Source organism: Eucalyptus grandis, chromosome 5 (genome assembly GCF_016545825.1).
Source record: "Eucalyptus grandis isolate ANBG69807.140 chromosome 5, ASM1654582v1, whole genome shotgun sequence".
Taxonomy (NCBI): Eukaryota; Viridiplantae; Streptophyta; class Magnoliopsida; order Myrtales; family Myrtaceae; genus Eucalyptus; species Eucalyptus grandis.
Window position 1 is genome coordinate 17,640,800 of NC_052616.1, and position 17,990 is coordinate 17,658,789.

Sequence of the window (17,990 nt, forward strand, 5' to 3'; positions counted from 1 at the left end):
TTTTACTATATATTTTTTCCAAAAGAACGTTTCATACCTTGTCCCCTTGTGCGAGTTCTAAACGCCTGGCCCTACAGCACCAGGGCACAATAATTTCAAGGCGAAGATACCTTGCAACAAGGAAATCGCTTTTCTTAATTGCCTCAACAATTAGATCAAAATAAAAATGAGGACTGCAAGATTTCCATCAATCGTTGGCATAACTAATTTGCTATATAGGATATGGCCACAAGCATAGGAATCATATGAAATCTATTTAACAAATTTTCCTTCTATTCCTTTAAGTGATGGGTGTTGGTTTTTTGTAGGTTTCCCAGTTTGAGTTGCACAAAATGAGTTGTCCTTTTTAGATCCAAATAATATAAGAGATGGGTGTTGGTTTTTTGTTGTTTCGTGAGCAAACGTGTTTTTTTACCTTAAAAATCAATTGTGTGCTATCCTTGCGAATTACATCATGAAAAAAATTACAAGTACTTTGAAACTAATAAATCTTGTGGTAAAATTTGTGAATTCCTTTGTGAACTAGAGAGGTTGTTTCGAGATAAGTTTTCAGTAAGCTTGATGTAATTTGGGAGTAAAAATACTAAAAGTATAGGAGTAACTCAAATATGATTATAATTTTCGTTATATTACTTAATAAATTCATGTGCTGCTCTCCCTAATTTATTTTTATATTATGTTTATTTTATTGTTCGATCATTAGTTTTTCACCATAAAATATGATTAACAACTATCCAAATATAATAAATTTGTGTTGAGGTCACTTTATATACGCGTAAAGACATTGTAAACACACCATATTTATATCGGATTTTATCATGTCAATTATCGTCAAGTAAATAAAAACTTTGCTTTTTCAGACACTTCCATCATAGGAAAATGGCAAGATGTACAACATGCTGCAGGCATCTTCTGTTTTATTTTGAAAGAACAAAAGAAAATGAACAAACAACCCAGATTTTATTGGACGAAGGGTACCACCGACTCATATTCATTCACAGCCCTATAAAACACACAAACTTCAAAGCTACTCTCCCTCTCGCTCCTCCATCTCGTCTCTCATCTTCAAATTCATCGTTCGAACCAGCCATGGCCAATCTGTCTAAATCCACGCCGACCTCCTTCGCCCGCCCAAACCCATCGCTCTCCTTTTCGATCGCTTGCGATGGGACGAAACGGCAAAAGGTAGAGTGCCCGCATCCCGCGATCCATGAAGGCAAGTGTTTGTTGTGCGAAAGCGCTGTCGACGATGATCACAGCGTTGCCTTTGGCTTCCTTCATCCTTCTTTTAGGCTTAGCTACGAGTTCGCCGATAAGATGCGTGAGCTGAGCACCACGGCCGCAATAGGGTTGAAGAAGCTTCACTTGGTCCTCGACTTGGACCACACCCTCCTCCACACCGTCCGGCTCTTCAATCTCACCCCCGAGGAGGAGGACCGACTCATTCCCGAGGCCGAGCGGAACGCAGTAGGTGGTCCGGAGGGCCAGGGCGACGTCTTCTTGACCGGGTCAGAGACCAGCGAGGGTTCCATCACCAAGCTGAGGCCGTTCGTGCGGGAGTTCTTGAGAGAGGCCCATGAGATGTTCGAGCTCACGGTCTACACGATGGGTGGCCGTGTGTATTCATCCAGGATGACGAAGCTGCTGGACCCCGATGGGCTATACTTCAGCGATCGGGTGATTGCACGGGAGGACTGCACGGTCAGAGGCCGCAAGAGCCTCGACATGGTCCTGGCCAAAGAATCCAACATACTGATCATGGACGACACCGAGACCGTGTGGCCGGATCATGCAGCCAACCTGATAGCGATCGAGCCATTTTACTTCTTCTCTCACGGAAGCAAGAAGCGGTGTGTGCGGCCCAGCTTCGGTCACGATGGCGAGCAAGACAGCGTGTTAGCAACCACTCTTCAGGTTCTCAAGGAAATCCACCGGCGTTACTTTGACTCGGAGCCAGGAATCAAGGGCAGGGACGTGCGGGAGGTTGTGCAACAGGTCCAGAGCCGAGTCCGCAATATATCTGGTGATCAAGCTTCTCCTGGAGATGCACTGTAAAAGATTGAGTTCAATTCTGTTTTTCTGGTGTTGTAAGTTGAAGATTGATTTTGCCCCAAATGTTTGGGGAGAGTCAGTTGTTTCCATCAAGCTTTACAGCAGAAGCAATAACTCCTAGCAATGGTCATATCGTTCATCTTAATTTCAGACGTAATGCAAGGACAATTGTTTGTATACCGTGAAATGTATTTCTTCAAATATCGTAATGAGTTGAGATTGATTTGGACTGATTTTTATTTAACTCCTTAAGGTAAACGAAGTGGATTTACCGGGATAATTTGCCTTCTTCCATCATTAGTCCATTGTGTAATTTGGTTGAAAATGAGTTATCCCTCACATTATCTTAGGCTTAGAATTTTTATTTCGACTATAGTAAAAGATGACATTTTTGATCATTCTCATTTAAAATTGGTCAAATTTCACGTCTTCACATACAAATGATTTTCTTTCCAACATAACCAGATGCCATTTTGGGCGCAAGATACCAATTATTTATTGCATTAATACGACGGCAACAACTAAGCAGCCACGCTTACAAGGAAATAGCTCGCTCATTGCTTATAAATTTTAAAATTAATTATAAGAAATTTGAGAAAGGATCTGTCACTGGTAGAAAGTTTCATGTTTTAGCTTCCCATCATTTCTTGTTCTCTTCCTGAATTCCCGCTTTGCATCCAAGTATCGCTTCTTAATCAACAAGTTGCGCATCGCGGTTTTCGAAGCTTTGGCCGCAGCGAGGTGGATTGTTATTCTCAAAGCTTGTTCTTGAGCTTGTCAGAATGAAGGTCACTCCATCGGTGCGTAAAACCTGAAATATCACCAGTCAAGGGACTCAGATCACATTATGCATGCGCTTAACCATATAAAAAAAGTCGTGAAGTAGCTATAAGAGATTACAAATTGCAACCTATTCATACCAACAAAAGCATATATAATTCACGTTAAAGTAGACCTCGCTTGCTTCGCAAAAAAATCTATTTAGAAACCACAAATGATATATCTAGTTCGCCATACTCGAAACTCACAAGTTTATAGTGAAATGATGTATCAAAATATGCCAATAGATTTAAACTTTCAGGTCCATTTTGAATTTCTTATTATGGAAAAATTCAATTGATTCGACCTTCTGTAGTCCTTACTATACAAAAGCGGTCGCGATAAGACATCATGACTCTTCACAATCTCGCTAAATGTCAGTCTGTGATTAGATGTCTCCTTCTCTGATGTTTTCTATGTTCATATATGCTGTAAAAATATTATAAATGCATTTTCAAGGCCCAGCGGTCGTGGGCATTGGAATAAAGATCCTTAGCAAGGAGAAACATGGATAAGAAAAAGATTTCCTTTCTTTAAACTAATTTATCTATTATATAAATTAGTACGTTTTGATGACGAGGTGTTTTTTTTTTCTTCTTTTTGTAGCAGGAAAAGAACGGATAGCCAGTAATTGACACTCCAATAATCAAAAGGACGTTTTCAACGTTCTTGACAATATTTTTTGAACTGTCCTTCCCGGTACACATGATCTCAGTCGCAGTTTTTTGATTTGTCTCTCTCGATGAAGATGGGATTTCCATATCAATTGACTTTTTGTATGTCGTTTTGCTAGTAAAGTCTCAAGAGTATAAGAGAGGAAAAACCTAATTTAAAAGTTGATAAAGGCATCGAAGTAGGTCCCTAAACTTTTCTAAATTATTCAATCAGGTTCTTGAACAATTTTTTGGGACAACTAGGTCCTTAAAGTATACGTGTTTTTTCTTCCAGATGATCATTCCGCTAAAATAGAAATGGAAGGGTGATGGATAGCTGAGGTCGCGTGGCCTTAGTCAGTTGATAGTTGGGATGGGGCAACCCTAGTCTGGCCTAGGGTCGTGCCAGGGAGACGTCTGGTTCCCACAACCTTTACCTGGCTAGCTTTGTTAGGTCTAGAGATAATTTTACCAACAAAAAAAAAAAGAAGGTCTAGAGATACTTTTGTTCCCTTCAATTTGGTGTCCCAATGAAGTGTTTATTGAGTTGATGAGGACGACATCATTAATATAGAAATGCGGTTAATATTATCAGCCGCATTAGTCACCAAATCAGACGCTCGATGGGTTCAACATGCCCATCTAATCTGGTGAACACTATGGAAATGCAAATTTAGTGCGGTTTCCTCAGATGAACGGTAAAATAACTGAGACCTTTCAACTAGGATGAGATCTCAAGTTCAACTTTTGTCCGATACGATCTCTGAAAGTCTTTGTCACGAAGTTCTAGCATCACAAATCTAGTCCCGTCGACTAATTTAGAAAATTTTTAATTAATTGGAGACTAAATTGATCAATAAGATTGTTGAGCTGGCTAGAGCGAATCAAAATCCCCTACCGAAGTTGGATTTGTATCTAACCGAACCATCTAAATCCACCCGTCGAGTACGCCTAGCAAAACAATTAGACGAGGTTCTTTTCCTCCTTAATAAATATAAAATGAAGAGGAGACCAATACTTAAGACAGAAGAGAGAGATTGATGAGGGCTTCACCTTTAATATTTTCTTTTGGCTTTCTTCTTTAGGTAAGGGTGCGTAAGAAATTCCATTGAATCAATACGTCTCAGAACGTTTTAAACGCCCCAAAGGTTCAAAAACCGAGCAGGCGAGCCAAATGTTGTCGCCGCAAGCTTTCACACGACAAGGAAGCTTCGATGCACCACATGAACGGAGTCTCGAGCTCACATCAAGGTAAACAATAAAAATAAAATGAATAAGAATAATGCAAATTTGCTTTATAAAAATGGACAAACCAACGAAATCCGCATTCTATCTGCGAGATCATTGCCTCTTGCGCAGAGGTGAAAGACGCATCTTCTTTCTTTCTTCAAAAGCTGGTGCAGCACATCAATGGCCGCCATCAACGCCACACCAACTGAAGCACAGAGGTTAGTTCTGCATCATCTCTCTTTCGCCGTTTGCATATGTTTATCTCGTTCCTTTTGAACAATACCCTCCTTTGACTCACGAGCTTCTTGTGCAGTCGGCTCTCTACGTTTGTCAGAACTTTTATTTATAGGGCTTTCGCAAAATCCATCCAACCGGAGTCATTTATTACTTACTATAATTAGTCTGAATTAAGGCTAATCATATGGACTTTGCATGTCGTTAAAGCTGAATTGTAGTTTGCCGTCGAGCAGTATTTAAGCATAAAGGTGAACCGCTGTTGCTATGAACTTGTTCTACTCACTTGCACCATAACCTAATAATTTCTGATTTTGTCATTCTTTTGGGTAGACCCGAAGAACAACGAGATGCCATGATTCAAAAATCCAAAGAATTCTTGATAGCTGCGCTAAGATGGTCATTTGCTGTTCTTGGAGCTAAGGACTTACTTATGAACATGCAAGTGCCCTTCATCGTTATAGCCATAGCTCTCATCACGCTATTTGCCATCAGTTCGCGAACAACACGAAGCAATCACAGAACAACATTCATCAATTCGGCATTTCTCCTACAAGGATGTCTCATTGTTGGGTTATCAATCTACTCGATCATACAGAATCCTTACATCAAGTGGGTTATCTACGTTATGTTCTTTGCTATGGTAGCTATAAATCCCGATTACCAACAAGTTTTCTGGGAGATGATACAAATCTTCAGGTCCGAGTACGAAGCAACTTCTTTGAGACTCAAACACTTCATTCAATCACAACCGATCATCCAAAATCTTTTGAACATTAATGTTGCAAGCCGAGAAGAACCATCAGTGAATAACAACTCCACAACTCAACCAGTTGGTGGCAACGGAAGCAGAGTCAGGGTGAACAACGTTTAGTTGATGGCATGATAGTATTCAACACGCTTTATCTCTCGTTTGGTTTTTGTACCATAAGATGTTTGCACGATATGTAAAATGGTGGGTTTTTGTTTTTTTTTTTTTTCCTGTATTTTGTGTTTGTATGATTTGTAAAAGTGCGGTCAGAATATAGTAATCCTTCATTGATGCATTAAGTTTGCAACTATGCATATTTGCCCCAGATTGACAGTGTAAAATATATTTCCCGTTAATTTTGTCCCCTATGGTATCCCTTTTAGGTTTTTTTCCTGCCTATAGTGGGAATCAACAATGCGATTTCCCGCAAAATATCAGTTGTCAATGAGATAAAGTATGGTGCTTTGACCAGATGAGATTTCCTACGCTCATTTTATTTGATTTACTTTATCCTTCGTCCTCTTAAATTGTAGGACCAGGCGTTTAAAACTTGCACACAAAAAAAAACTGGAGGTACAATACGTTTTTTCATTATTTATGCATTCTTTCAAGTGAAGAAGTCCAACGCTAGAAAAAGGATATGTTCACAAAAGCTAGTCTTAGCATAAACATTCGATGTTGACAGTGCATGACGTTAATCTGATTGATTACAACACATGTTCTTGATCTAATAATACCGTTTACGTAAACATTAATTCAACCGCATCGTCAGTAGTCATCACATGAAATAATAAAGAGAGAGAATTTCCGACAAATTGCAGTCGGAAGTTCTAGCAGGGACCAGTTGACCTGGTTCTCACATGGCGTTGGGTCTCCGGCATTTTGACTCCCCTTTTAATTACGTAAATATATATTTTTTTCCCAAAAGGACGTTCCATACCTTTGCCGTTTTGTCAAGTTTTAAACACATGGGCCTACGGTACTAGAATAAAAAAGCATCGCTACTTGCACAGATAGCAACACTTGATATTTCGATAATTAAGTTACCGCCCTCGTTGTAAAATCCGTATGACTCAATGATTTTGAAGCCCATAGTTACCGCCCTCGTTGTAAAATCCATATGACTCAATGATTTTGAAGCCCATATTTCATTTGTAGCATATAATTCTTCATTCGGTAAATGTTAATGTTAATGTTAAATATATAGTTAAGCATGCATATCATTGCTCCAGAAAAAGATGAGGCAAGAAACTACACTACACATATCCAAGAGCATGAAGTAATAACAACAGAGTAGAGGAAATTGACATACCGATAATGTCGGGTAAGTTGGGTGCCATTGGAGAAGCGGCTGGTCGGCCGGTGAGTCAGATAATCGATGCTATACCACAGGAGTTCGACGCGCACGGTGATGACCAGGGAAGCAATTACTGAATTAAGCGGAGGGATAGGCATAAAGGAGAATAACATTGACGGGGGACTTGGCGTAGGAGTAACTCGTTACCTTTTGGGTAGAATTGCCACAACATGGACGTTGTTCTGAGCAAGAATTTTTGTCCCCATAGCCCCATCCTCCTCTCATATCTTGGTAATCAGTTATATGGGAACCGGACGATCAGATTCTTGATAGGTGTTCTTTTTATAGCGCAACTTCAAGGTAAATGCTACATTGAACCTCTAAGTTTAGAAAAACAAAATCTTAAGTTTTAGAAAGCGATATAAATAGTTGGTCCAAAAACTCGATAACTTAAAGGATGTTTTTTAAGTGAAATTAAGTACCGCCAAGTAATTAGCACTGGGTAAACAATAGGACGTTCGCAACGTTCTTGACGATGTTTGTATTCCTTCGCAGTTCGTGCAATATTCATCCCCAGCCATCACCAAACGCAGCTTCTTTCAACGCGTGGCGCCGCAGGCATGTGATTAGAAACTTCCTTTTTACAATCCCCACTTTTTCCGTTAAATTTATAAATAAATGCAGACTACAGATAATTAATTTTGCTAAAATGAAGGAAACGTTAAAAACGGTGAGTTGCTGATGGCAACAAATATTAGTCCCCACGGCCAAACTAGATTGCATACCGGATGACATCACCTCTCATTTTTTTCCAAATTGTAAATCAATTTTACAAAGATCTAAGTATGAATTTCTATTGCTTATGAAAAAATTTCATTGAACTAACTTTTAAAAGCTATACCAAATTGTGAGAAATTAAAGTAGTACTTCAATTAGGAACGTGATGAGAAACTCTTATCTGCTCTAGGGATACGACACTCACGTTCACAAAAATCAATTATTATTGTTATTTTTTATAAACAGTTATCAGTTGTCAATACCATGAATTTCCTTATTTTAAAATAAATAATCGAATACACCATTGTTTTAAAATTAAAGTGGACGAAATTCTCAAATTGTCAATAATACTTGAAAACTTCGGACGTATGAAACGTCCTGGATGGAGAGAGAATTTTCCTCCGATTGGCTTTGGCTTTAAATCATCAAATTTAAGAAAGCAAGAAAGAAGTCAATAAATCAAAGGGCCAAGTACCGAACGTCTAGATCACTCAGCGGAGGCCTATAAAGGTGTAAAAGTGGGGCCATTGAGATAAGACAACATTGTTGGCTTAAGTTTTTTACTGCAGGCAAGGCCAATTACATATGTCGAACGGATTGTGCTTGAGTTTTATTTTTGTGATCTCCTTGACGAAGGTATCAAGCTTCCACTGCTCTATCCTAACAAGTGATATAAAAGTTTGTAGCTGATCGGTGGCCTCTCTCGATATGTATCGGCTTTCAGCAATCATCTCAAGGAAGGAATTTAGAATGTAATTCCCAAATCAGGGTAGAGGCGGGTGATGTCCTTACGTAAATGTTACTCGTATTAAAATCTAGCAAAACTTTATCTGGTTCAGGTTTAGATTTGAGTTAAGATAACGTTAGTGTGGAAAGACATTTGAATGGATGTTGAGGTGCACATTTGGGATGTCAAGTCCCACATCAAAGAACCAATTGGGTTGCAGAAAAAATTGAATGCAAAGCAGTTGGTCGGACAAAGACACCACAAGTATCCTGACTTTCGTATAATACTTATTCGGGTGCCGTAATTTCTTAGTCTGATGTCTTGAGCCACGTTAACCTTTTGATGGATCGCTAGCTTATTTATCGATCGAATCCTTTCTCACCGAAGGTACTGTATGTATTTCTTGAGCACAGTCTGCATAAAGATGTGGGGCCGAAGGCGAATCGGGCTGACCCTTTCGCTGCGAAACTACTTGCAGAAGAACAAGACGTCCCGTTCTCTTGGCGATGGAACCCCCTTCTCTTTTTTAAAAATGAAAAGAGCAGGAAATTTTTTAATAGCCGAGGGCCTTATATATACAGCACCGCGCGCAGCTCATCTTCTTCCTCACCGGCATTCGCTCGCAGCGCTCAGGAACACTGTTCATCGAGCGCCAACAGAGCTGAGCTTCGGCATCTGCAGAGCTCTGGCAGAGAGTCGCAACACTAAAGCAGAGGAACATGGCGGATCACGTGAGCATACCAGTTCCAGCCGGAACTGAAAGGTACGCAGCTCACTCATGCAGATACTGTCTCGGCAACTGCCGTCACGGTTGGGACTGCAGGTCGAGCAACTCGTCAGTCCTGTTGGAACCAAAAGGATTTGGAGGGAGAGAGTGCACACACAAAGAGAGACTATATTACACAATATGCCTTGTAAAGGCTTAATGGAGTACACACACAAGCTTTGCTAAGCTTATAACTCTCTCTACAATCTCACTCTCTCACTGTCTCTCTCCCTACTCTAAATAAACTAACGTAACCCTATATTTATAAGCATTTCACCGCATGGACTTCAAACTTGCAAGAGTTAAAGTTAAACTTTTCTTCTTGGCAGTCAAAAAACGTGGGCTGCGTTTCCTTCACGTGCAAGTACTAGCAAAGTTAAACTTTGCTTCTTGCTCTTTGAAGAATCCAGTAACAATTATACTATTATTTTAATATGTGCCCACCCATTCCTTCATGCGTACACTTGCTTCCCACGTCCAGGCTTCATGCATAATGGGACTTTCATTATTATATTAGGTGTTGACTCAACACTCTCCTCAACACCTAATACTCTTCGTCTATAGCATTTGATATTCATCTTCTTCAGTTGCCTCGGCAACTGTGACTTCCAACTGAGCTTTGCGAAGCTCGGATTTCATCAATGCCATTTCAGTTTGCGTATCAGTCTCTTTTTCCTTCTCATGGAACTTTTTCTCTGCAATCTTCCATTTGTTTTTGCCCTTGGGGATCTTCTTCTCTGGGCAACATTTCTTGAGCCTTTGCAATTCCTTGAGCTCGTACTGGAGCTTCTCCTGCTCTCTTTCTTTTAGCTTGAGCTCCTTGTCCTTTTGCTTCAGCATTTCATCCTTCTCTTTCAACATCTCCCGCATCTCTTGTAGTTCCTTCTCATGACCGCTTGTTGAAGATGCTTCTTGCTTCTTCGAGCTTGCCCATGGCTTGCTCTTCTTTGGGGATGTCTCAATGGCTATCACATCATCTGCCTTGATGATACCGGTGGCTACAGGCTCTTCTTGCTCCTCTGCTGCAACAATCGCTTGGAGACTCCATTCTTTATGGTTCTTCTTCTTGGTAAAAGTTGTAGCTTCTCCTTTTACCTGTTTGAACCAACAGACTCTGGCAAAGTGACCTACTTTGCCACAAATGTAGCACCGTTTACTATACCTTTTGTTATCTTTGTCACAATCTCGGTGTGCTCTCCCTGGTTGAGTGCTCCTCGCTATTGGTCGCCTTTGCCATTCACTATGACTTTTCCACCGTTTGCTATTCCTAATGCCAACATCATTTCTCCATTGGCTATTGAAACCTCTTTTATTTCTAGAGAGAGTACGTGCATCATCCACGATACATGCTAGCACCACATCTTCGTCATCATTGACGATATGTGCATGTTCCGTCACCTCTGCTTGACATTCGGATTTGTAATGTCCGAATTTATTGCACTTGAAACACCTGACTTTTGATTTGTCACGTGTTTTATATCTTCTAGTGAAATTTGAATTTCCACCCCTACCTCGGGTACCTCCATGACCTTGTCCACCTTGATAATCTCCTTGATTTGATTGAACAACCCGACTCTGCAATACTTGCTCGGGATACGAACCGATGGACTTTTGATTCATTCTTTGCTCATGCGAGCATAATGAACCCATCAACCGCTCCAACGTCATGGTTGATATATCTTGGCCTTCTTCGATCGCCGCAACAACGTAGTCAAACCTTTCAGTCAAAGACCTCAAGATTTTTTCTACGACTCGTACATCTTGGAGTTCTTCACCATTAACCCTCAGTTGGTTAACGATGGTTTGTACACGATCAAAGTAAGCCGAGATAGATTCTGAGTCATTCATGCGTAAAGACTCAAAATCTCCTCGAAGTGTTTGGAGCCGCACCCGCTTGACACGATCATTGCCTTTGTAGGATTTTTGCAATATATCCCACGCTTCTTTCGCAGTCTCCGCGCTCGATATTTTCTCAAATATCGTCTCCTCCACGGCTTGAAAGATCGTAAATAATGCTTTTTGATCTTTCTTCCGAGTTTCCACCAATAAATCTTTCTCCGTCTTTCTTAAAGCATCGAATGCTTCGGCATCGGCCACTTCGGTGTAGCCGTTCTCCACTAGGTTCCACAAATCTTGAGATTTGAAAAGAACCTTCATCTGGATGGACCAGTTGTTGTAATTCTTTCCGTTCAACTTTGGGAGTAGCAGTTGAACAGAGTTGGTGGAAGCCATTGCTAGCTTTGAGTTCACGATCCTTGATCGACTGCTCTAGGTTCTCGGTCTCCGGCCACTGGTTTTGATACTTCGGTTCCTGACCTCCTAGGCTCTGACACTCCAATCCTTGGCCTGCTTTGGATTCACGATCCCTTATCGCTAGCTTTGACACGGTCCCTGGCCGACTAGCTCTGATACCAATTGTTGGAACCAAAAGGATTTGGAGGGAGAGAGTGCACACACAAAGAGAGACTATATTACACAATATGCCTTGTAAAGGCTTAATGGAGTACACACACAAGCTTTGCTAAACATAACTCTCTCTACAATCTCACTCTCTCACTGTCTCTCTCCCTACTCTAAATAAACTAACGTAACCCTATATTTATAAGCATTTCACCGCATGGACTTCAAACTTGCAAGAGTTAAAGTTAAACTTTTCTTCTTGGCAGTCAAAAACGTGGGCTGCGTTTCCTTCACGTGCAAGTACTAGCAAAGTTAAACTTTGCTTCTTGCTCCTTGAAGAATCCAGTAACAATTATACTATTATTTTAATATGTGCCCATCCATTCCTTCATGCGTACACTTGCTTCCCACGTCCAGGCTTCATGCATAATGGGACTTTCATTATTATATTAGGTGTTGACTCCAACAAGTCCTTGATCGATTTCTTTCTGATCTGATGCAGGGACGAGGTTCAGCAGCCATAGCACCCGCACGAGCAGCAACAGGGGTGGATCGACTCGGCCAAAAAGTTCCATGTCCTGTTCGGTTTGCTGAAGCTGCTGATAATCACACGTTCCCAATCTCTAAACATCATTTGCGAAGTCATTTATCTACTATCTCTGATTGAGGTCACCGGACCCACAAGCTCGAATTGGGTGTACTGGTGCTTGTACGTCGGTTCTGGGACTCTTGGCTTCGAGCTGCTTCTATGGATGAACCTTTCTCCAGTTACGTCGCTCGCCGTCAATCTGTGCTTACTTGTGTACGCTTTGGCATCATCTGGCCTGCTTGTGCAAGGCTCCGACCAGCTTCTACGGCTTGTTCAACCGCTCGATGACGAGCCATTTTCGGAAGTTCAGTTCAATATTTGAAGCGCCTATCCCTCCTGCTGTAATTGCGTGTATGAGTCTTCTGTTGTGTATGTCATTTGTAATGGTTCTGATTCAATTTCCTTACTTGTAACAGTAATCTGTGAGGTGTTTATCGATGTCGATTTACGGTGTATGTCATTTACCCACAAGAATACCATTCACTGAACATTTTACTTCAATTCCATTGGCTTTTCTGTCGCCTTCTTTCTTCTACTATTTCTCTCCATGTTCATTTGTTATACCCATGTTTGTAACTTTTGGGATTTTGCATTAGCAGTAGAACATCATTTTCCTATGAAACGTCCCAAGAATCATTTTTGGGGGCCGATGCGATTAACATAAAATTAATTTGCATATGTATGCGAAAGAAATTTCAAGAGGAGGCGGTTGTCGTCGGTTGCCGCCCGACTCTATGATTGATCGTAGAAGAGGAGTAAACTGCTTTGCCATCTAATTCGATATACATCACCATGTTTCTTATCTAACTCGTTTAATTAGTAAATGCAACCGTGCTCTTCATCAGTACATGCACCAAAATTTGAAGCGTTGGAATGTCCAGGGGAACCTTTTCTTACAAACTATTTCGCCACGATTCTTTGAGACGTCCCATACGTTTCATTTCCTGGTCCAAGAGGTCCCACCCTAAGGCCACTCCACCACCTCGTTCTTTTTAGTTTTCGGTGTAAATTCAGGTAACGACGCGATGGATTCACCGGCAACAGTGGAAAGTTCTGCGCCAGTCGTCACAAAGGATTTAATTAATACATCGCCACATTCTTTCATGTATCATATTCCAAGTCGGATGTCCTCAAAAATTTGATACGTCCCGTTCTTTTGCATCTTGACCCGTTCCTTGGAAGTTCCCTCTTCTTCTTTTTGCTTTTGTCACGCCAGGGTTGCGAGGTTTTACTGCATTTTTAGGGGGAAAATTGCTCAATCGATCCTAAAGCTTCAATTCAATTTTGTCAACTTAATCCTAAATATGTTCAGTGTGGATTAATTTGGGATGGGGCATTTCTATCATTGTTCACAATAAAGGGTGCCACAGAGGGTGGACGGTTGGCGGTACGAGACGGCAACCGTGATAGTGGAGGCACGGGTGCTGTAGCTATGTCAGAGGGTTGGTGATGTGTGTGAGGGAGAGAGAGGGGGGAGGGGGGAGCGCTTGAAGTATGCAACAGAAATTTGATACATTCATCTAGAGAGATTACTAAGAGATTACTAAGAGGGAATCCAAGTCCGAACCCTTCAACGTATTTAGTCGAAAAACTTAAATCAATAAGTTATAGACCAATCAAGATATATTAACTGCTCCACATCACACCAATTATCCCTGTATGATTTTTTAACACAGCTCACACGTGTAACTCAATGGAGGGTCACGTGTTTAGGTGTAGGTTTTTGGTGTGGGGCAAACTTTCCATGGAAATAGGTGCAGTTTTCTGATTTTGATATGATAGGGCATGATTACCTTATCATTTCAGAGGATTCCAATTAGGAAAGAACGTTAAGAAAAGACATGAAGTACATTTAGGACAATCTTTTTAAGGTTTACACAGGTCTCAAATCAATTTAAAGACGAACCAAATTTAGTTCCCGTTGTGCCTCTTTTAAGAATCTAGAAAGAGCCGCCACATCATTCATAATACCTGTCTTGAATCCTTTCCTATGTTTAGCTAATCAGTGCATATGAATTATGAAAGTAATATCCAGCATCACAAATCTAGTTACCTTTAATGGTCATTTACTATGAAATTTTAAGACTAAACTAGACAATAGAATTGCCGAGCTGGCTAGAACCAGTGAAATTCCCTATTGAAGTTGGATTTATATTTTATTGAACCATCTAGATCGGCGGTTAGATACTCTCACTAAAACAAGTAGATGATGATTTTGCATCCTTAATTCATAAAAAAAAATGAGGAGAGAGAGAAGAGAGGAGATTCCACGGAAGCCAGAAGGGCTCCACTCTAAGTGTCCTTGTCATTTTCTTCTCTGGGTAAAGGGTGCGTGCAAAATCGAACTGCATGCGAAATTCCATTAGATTTGATGCGTTTCAGAACGTTTCAAACGTATGCAATCTCTCTCGCCCCTGAGAGCTCCTCTCTACCCTCATGGTAGCGTTCCCCTTTACAAACCCTAAATCCAATCTGCCCTTAGCCCCCTTTTTCCTTTTTATTTGCCGTCCTAAAATTCCAAAAACAGAAGAAAAGAGAAAGAAGTATTATCCATTTTGATCATGTTCAATGTTGAGATGTTCTCGTATAGTAGAACAACAATCTTCCCCCCTTCCTGCGGATATAAACAGCACGAATGATCGGGTAGACGCGGCTCCGTAAAGGTGGGATTCTGGTATCCTCTTCTTGATGCTAGTCTGGGTTGATGGATTTCTGCAGATGTGAGTGGATTTTCGGCTGTCTCCCTTTATTCCTCATTGGGATTCTGGATCTGTGGTTGCTGTGGGTTGGGAGAATGGCTACTGGTTTTTGACGATACTTTATCCACATTATTCCAAAGGGCTCCGTAATCCTTTTTGTCGTAGTGGAATCCTGTTGTTGATCGAGATGGGTATTTTCTTCATTCGACTGATTGGGTAGATGCGGCTCCGTAAAGGTGGGATCCCGGTATTCTCTTCTTCATGATAGATTGGGCTGTTGGATTTCTGCTGATGTGTTTTCATTCCTCACGGGGATTCTGGATCTTTGTTGTTGTGGGTTGGGAGGATGGTTACTAGCTTGGATGATTCTTTATGAGGTTTATCCACATTCTTCCAAAGGGCTTCATAATCCTTATTGACGGAGTGCAATCCTGTTGATGATAGAGATGGGTATTTTTCCTCATTAGACTTTCGGCAGAAATTGCAAGAGTAGAAAAAAGAAGATTTGAACGCATAAATACCTGATTCGGATCATTTATCTACTTCTTAATTATCCCTTATCCCTCTAGATCCCAAACTGTTCCAGGTTCCTGCTACGACTATTATTGAGCTCCCTTCAAGCCACTTCTATTTCTAGCTTGGCACCCAAAAAATCTCTGCACATTCTCTTTGACAAGTCTATATCCTGCTGTAAGAGCGTATGGAGAGCAAGGAAGATAATGAATTAAGAGTGGCAGCTCTATGTAAAAGTCTCGGCCATTTATGGTCCGAGAATGATGTTGTCGAAGTGTTCACTGAAATACCTCCTCAAAAAAGGGATGAATGTAACCGCACTCTCTTCGGCAAATTATACTCTAAACCGAATGTTAACTTCCCTGCTTTTTTCTCCACAATGAAGAAGGCGTGGAAATTGGAACGTGTAACCTGTGTCCAAAAAGAAACAGGACTATTTACTTTTGTCTTTCAATCAGAGGAGGAAAAAGAGAGAATACTAAAATCAGCACCTTGGTCTTTTGCAAGCAACTTGCTGGTTCTTAAACAGTGTGTGCCAGAAATACCAGAGCACTGCTATGATTATACCAGATCTGCGTTTTGGGTGCGTATTGGAGGGATCCCCCCTGGCTGGAGAGTAGAAAAAGTGTTTAATGACCTGGGGAGAAAAATTGGTCATGTCTTGGAAATCCATTCCGACTCAACAGGTACTAATCAACAAAAAGGAGACAGAGTCAGAGTGGAAATTGACCTGACTGCTCCATTGAAATCAGGGGCCATCTTGGACATTGGAACCAAATGGCTTTGGGTGGAATTTAAATATGAACGCCTACCGCATTACTGTTATTCATGCGGCAGAATCGGCCACTACGCTAGTGATTGTGCAGAGATCCCATATGAACAATCACCATGGGCAGCAAATAAAATCGGACCATATGGATCCTGGTTGAAGGCAGAAGCATGTGATCATAGCCCATATTGGGAGGCATTTTATGGTAAAATAGAAGAAGAGATCACAGTGCAAGAGACCATACCTAATTCACCCATCCGAACCCATGAAATAGACATAGCAGGCAGAGAAGAAGCCTCTGACATGCGAATTGCAGCATGCAGCAAAAAACGAACAGAAAGCTCTCAAGAACCTGAGGTACTGGCAGACCCTGCAGTATGTTTAAAGGCAAATCAGGATACTAGCAAACAGATTATGTGTTCTGAATTTCAGAAACCTCTTCTCTCGAAAGTAGGGAAATGCAGCAAGAAGAACATGAAGGTGCAGAAGGCAAAGAAACAGAAGTGTGTACCTAAACCATCTCCTATCCTTATTGATGACACGGACCTGATGGAGACCCCAGTTAAGCTGATCAAAGATGGCAAAGAGTGGGCTTTGGTGGCTAGCCCTAATAAGCCACCCACTACGCCATGAAAATCATCAGCTGGAATTGTCAGGGGCTGGGCAACCCCCTGACAATCCAAGAACTAAGAGCCTTAGTCGCTCTTGAACGGCCCAACATGGTTTTTCTAATGGAAACTAAAAACAAAGCAACGATGGTGGAAGGAGTACGCAGAAAATTACAATTCCAGAACATCTTCCTAGAAAATCCAACAGGTATAGCGAGGGGCTTAGCTATAATGTGGAATGAGGAAGCGGCATTGAAAGTAAAAGACAATTCAAAGCAGTTCATAGATGTGGAATGCATTGATCCATATAGCAGAAATGTAATGCAGATAACCTTTGTTCATGCATCTACAAATTTTGGCGAGAGGCTGATATTATGGCAAAAGTTGAGGGCTCTTAAGCCTTCTAATTCCATTCCATGGATTTGTATAGGAGATTTTAATGAGGTATTATATGTATGGGAAAAGGTGGGGAAACGAGAGGCGGATAACCATAGAATTGCTGCTTTCAGAGATATGCTTAATGAATGTTCCCTAATGGACATTGACAGTCATGGGTGTGCATACACATGGGCAAATAACAGGGAAGGGGAGGCTCTTGTTAAGAAAAGACTAGATTGCGTTCTATGTACCTTGGAATGGAGAACCACCTTTCATGAAGCTGAAGTTCAAGCTCTCCCGGCTATTGGCTCGGATCACAGCCCTCTACTACTTCAGTTATACCCTGAAATCAAGAAAAGAAAGCGAGCTTTTAAGATGGAAGCATTCTGGACAGAACATGAGGAGTATCATGAGCTCATACAACACATATGGAAAACAACATCCCTTCCCAGCCCAGTTTCTCAGGGAAATTGTATGAGACTGCACAAGCTCTTGCCAAATGGAGTAAAGTGAAGTTTGCCAATGCACCTAGGAGGATTAAAGAGCTCAATCAGGCTTTAATGGAGATTACTAACCAACCAATTCAGCAAGCCAGTAGACAGGAAGCCCAAAATATTATCAACCAGATCGAAAAATTGAGAAAACAGGAAGAACAATTCTGGGGTATGAGATCGCGTATTAAGTGGTTGCAATGGGGGGATCAAAATACCAAGTTCTTTCACGCAACA

At 41.1% G+C, this 17,990-nt stretch overlaps 1 protein-coding gene across 1 annotated transcript; it reads left to right on the forward strand.

The window, feature by feature from the left end:
- Positions 1 to 1,089: 1,089 nt before the first annotated feature.
- Positions 1,090 to 2,055, forward strand: LOC120293688 (RNA polymerase II C-terminal domain phosphatase-like 4). The gene has a single exon (XM_039313395.1). It carries the CDS (start codon positions 1,090 to 1,092, stop codon positions 2,053 to 2,055), a length of 966 nt encoding a protein of 321 aa, XP_039169329.1.
- The last annotated feature ends 15,935 nt before the right edge of the window (positions 2,056 to 17,990 follow it).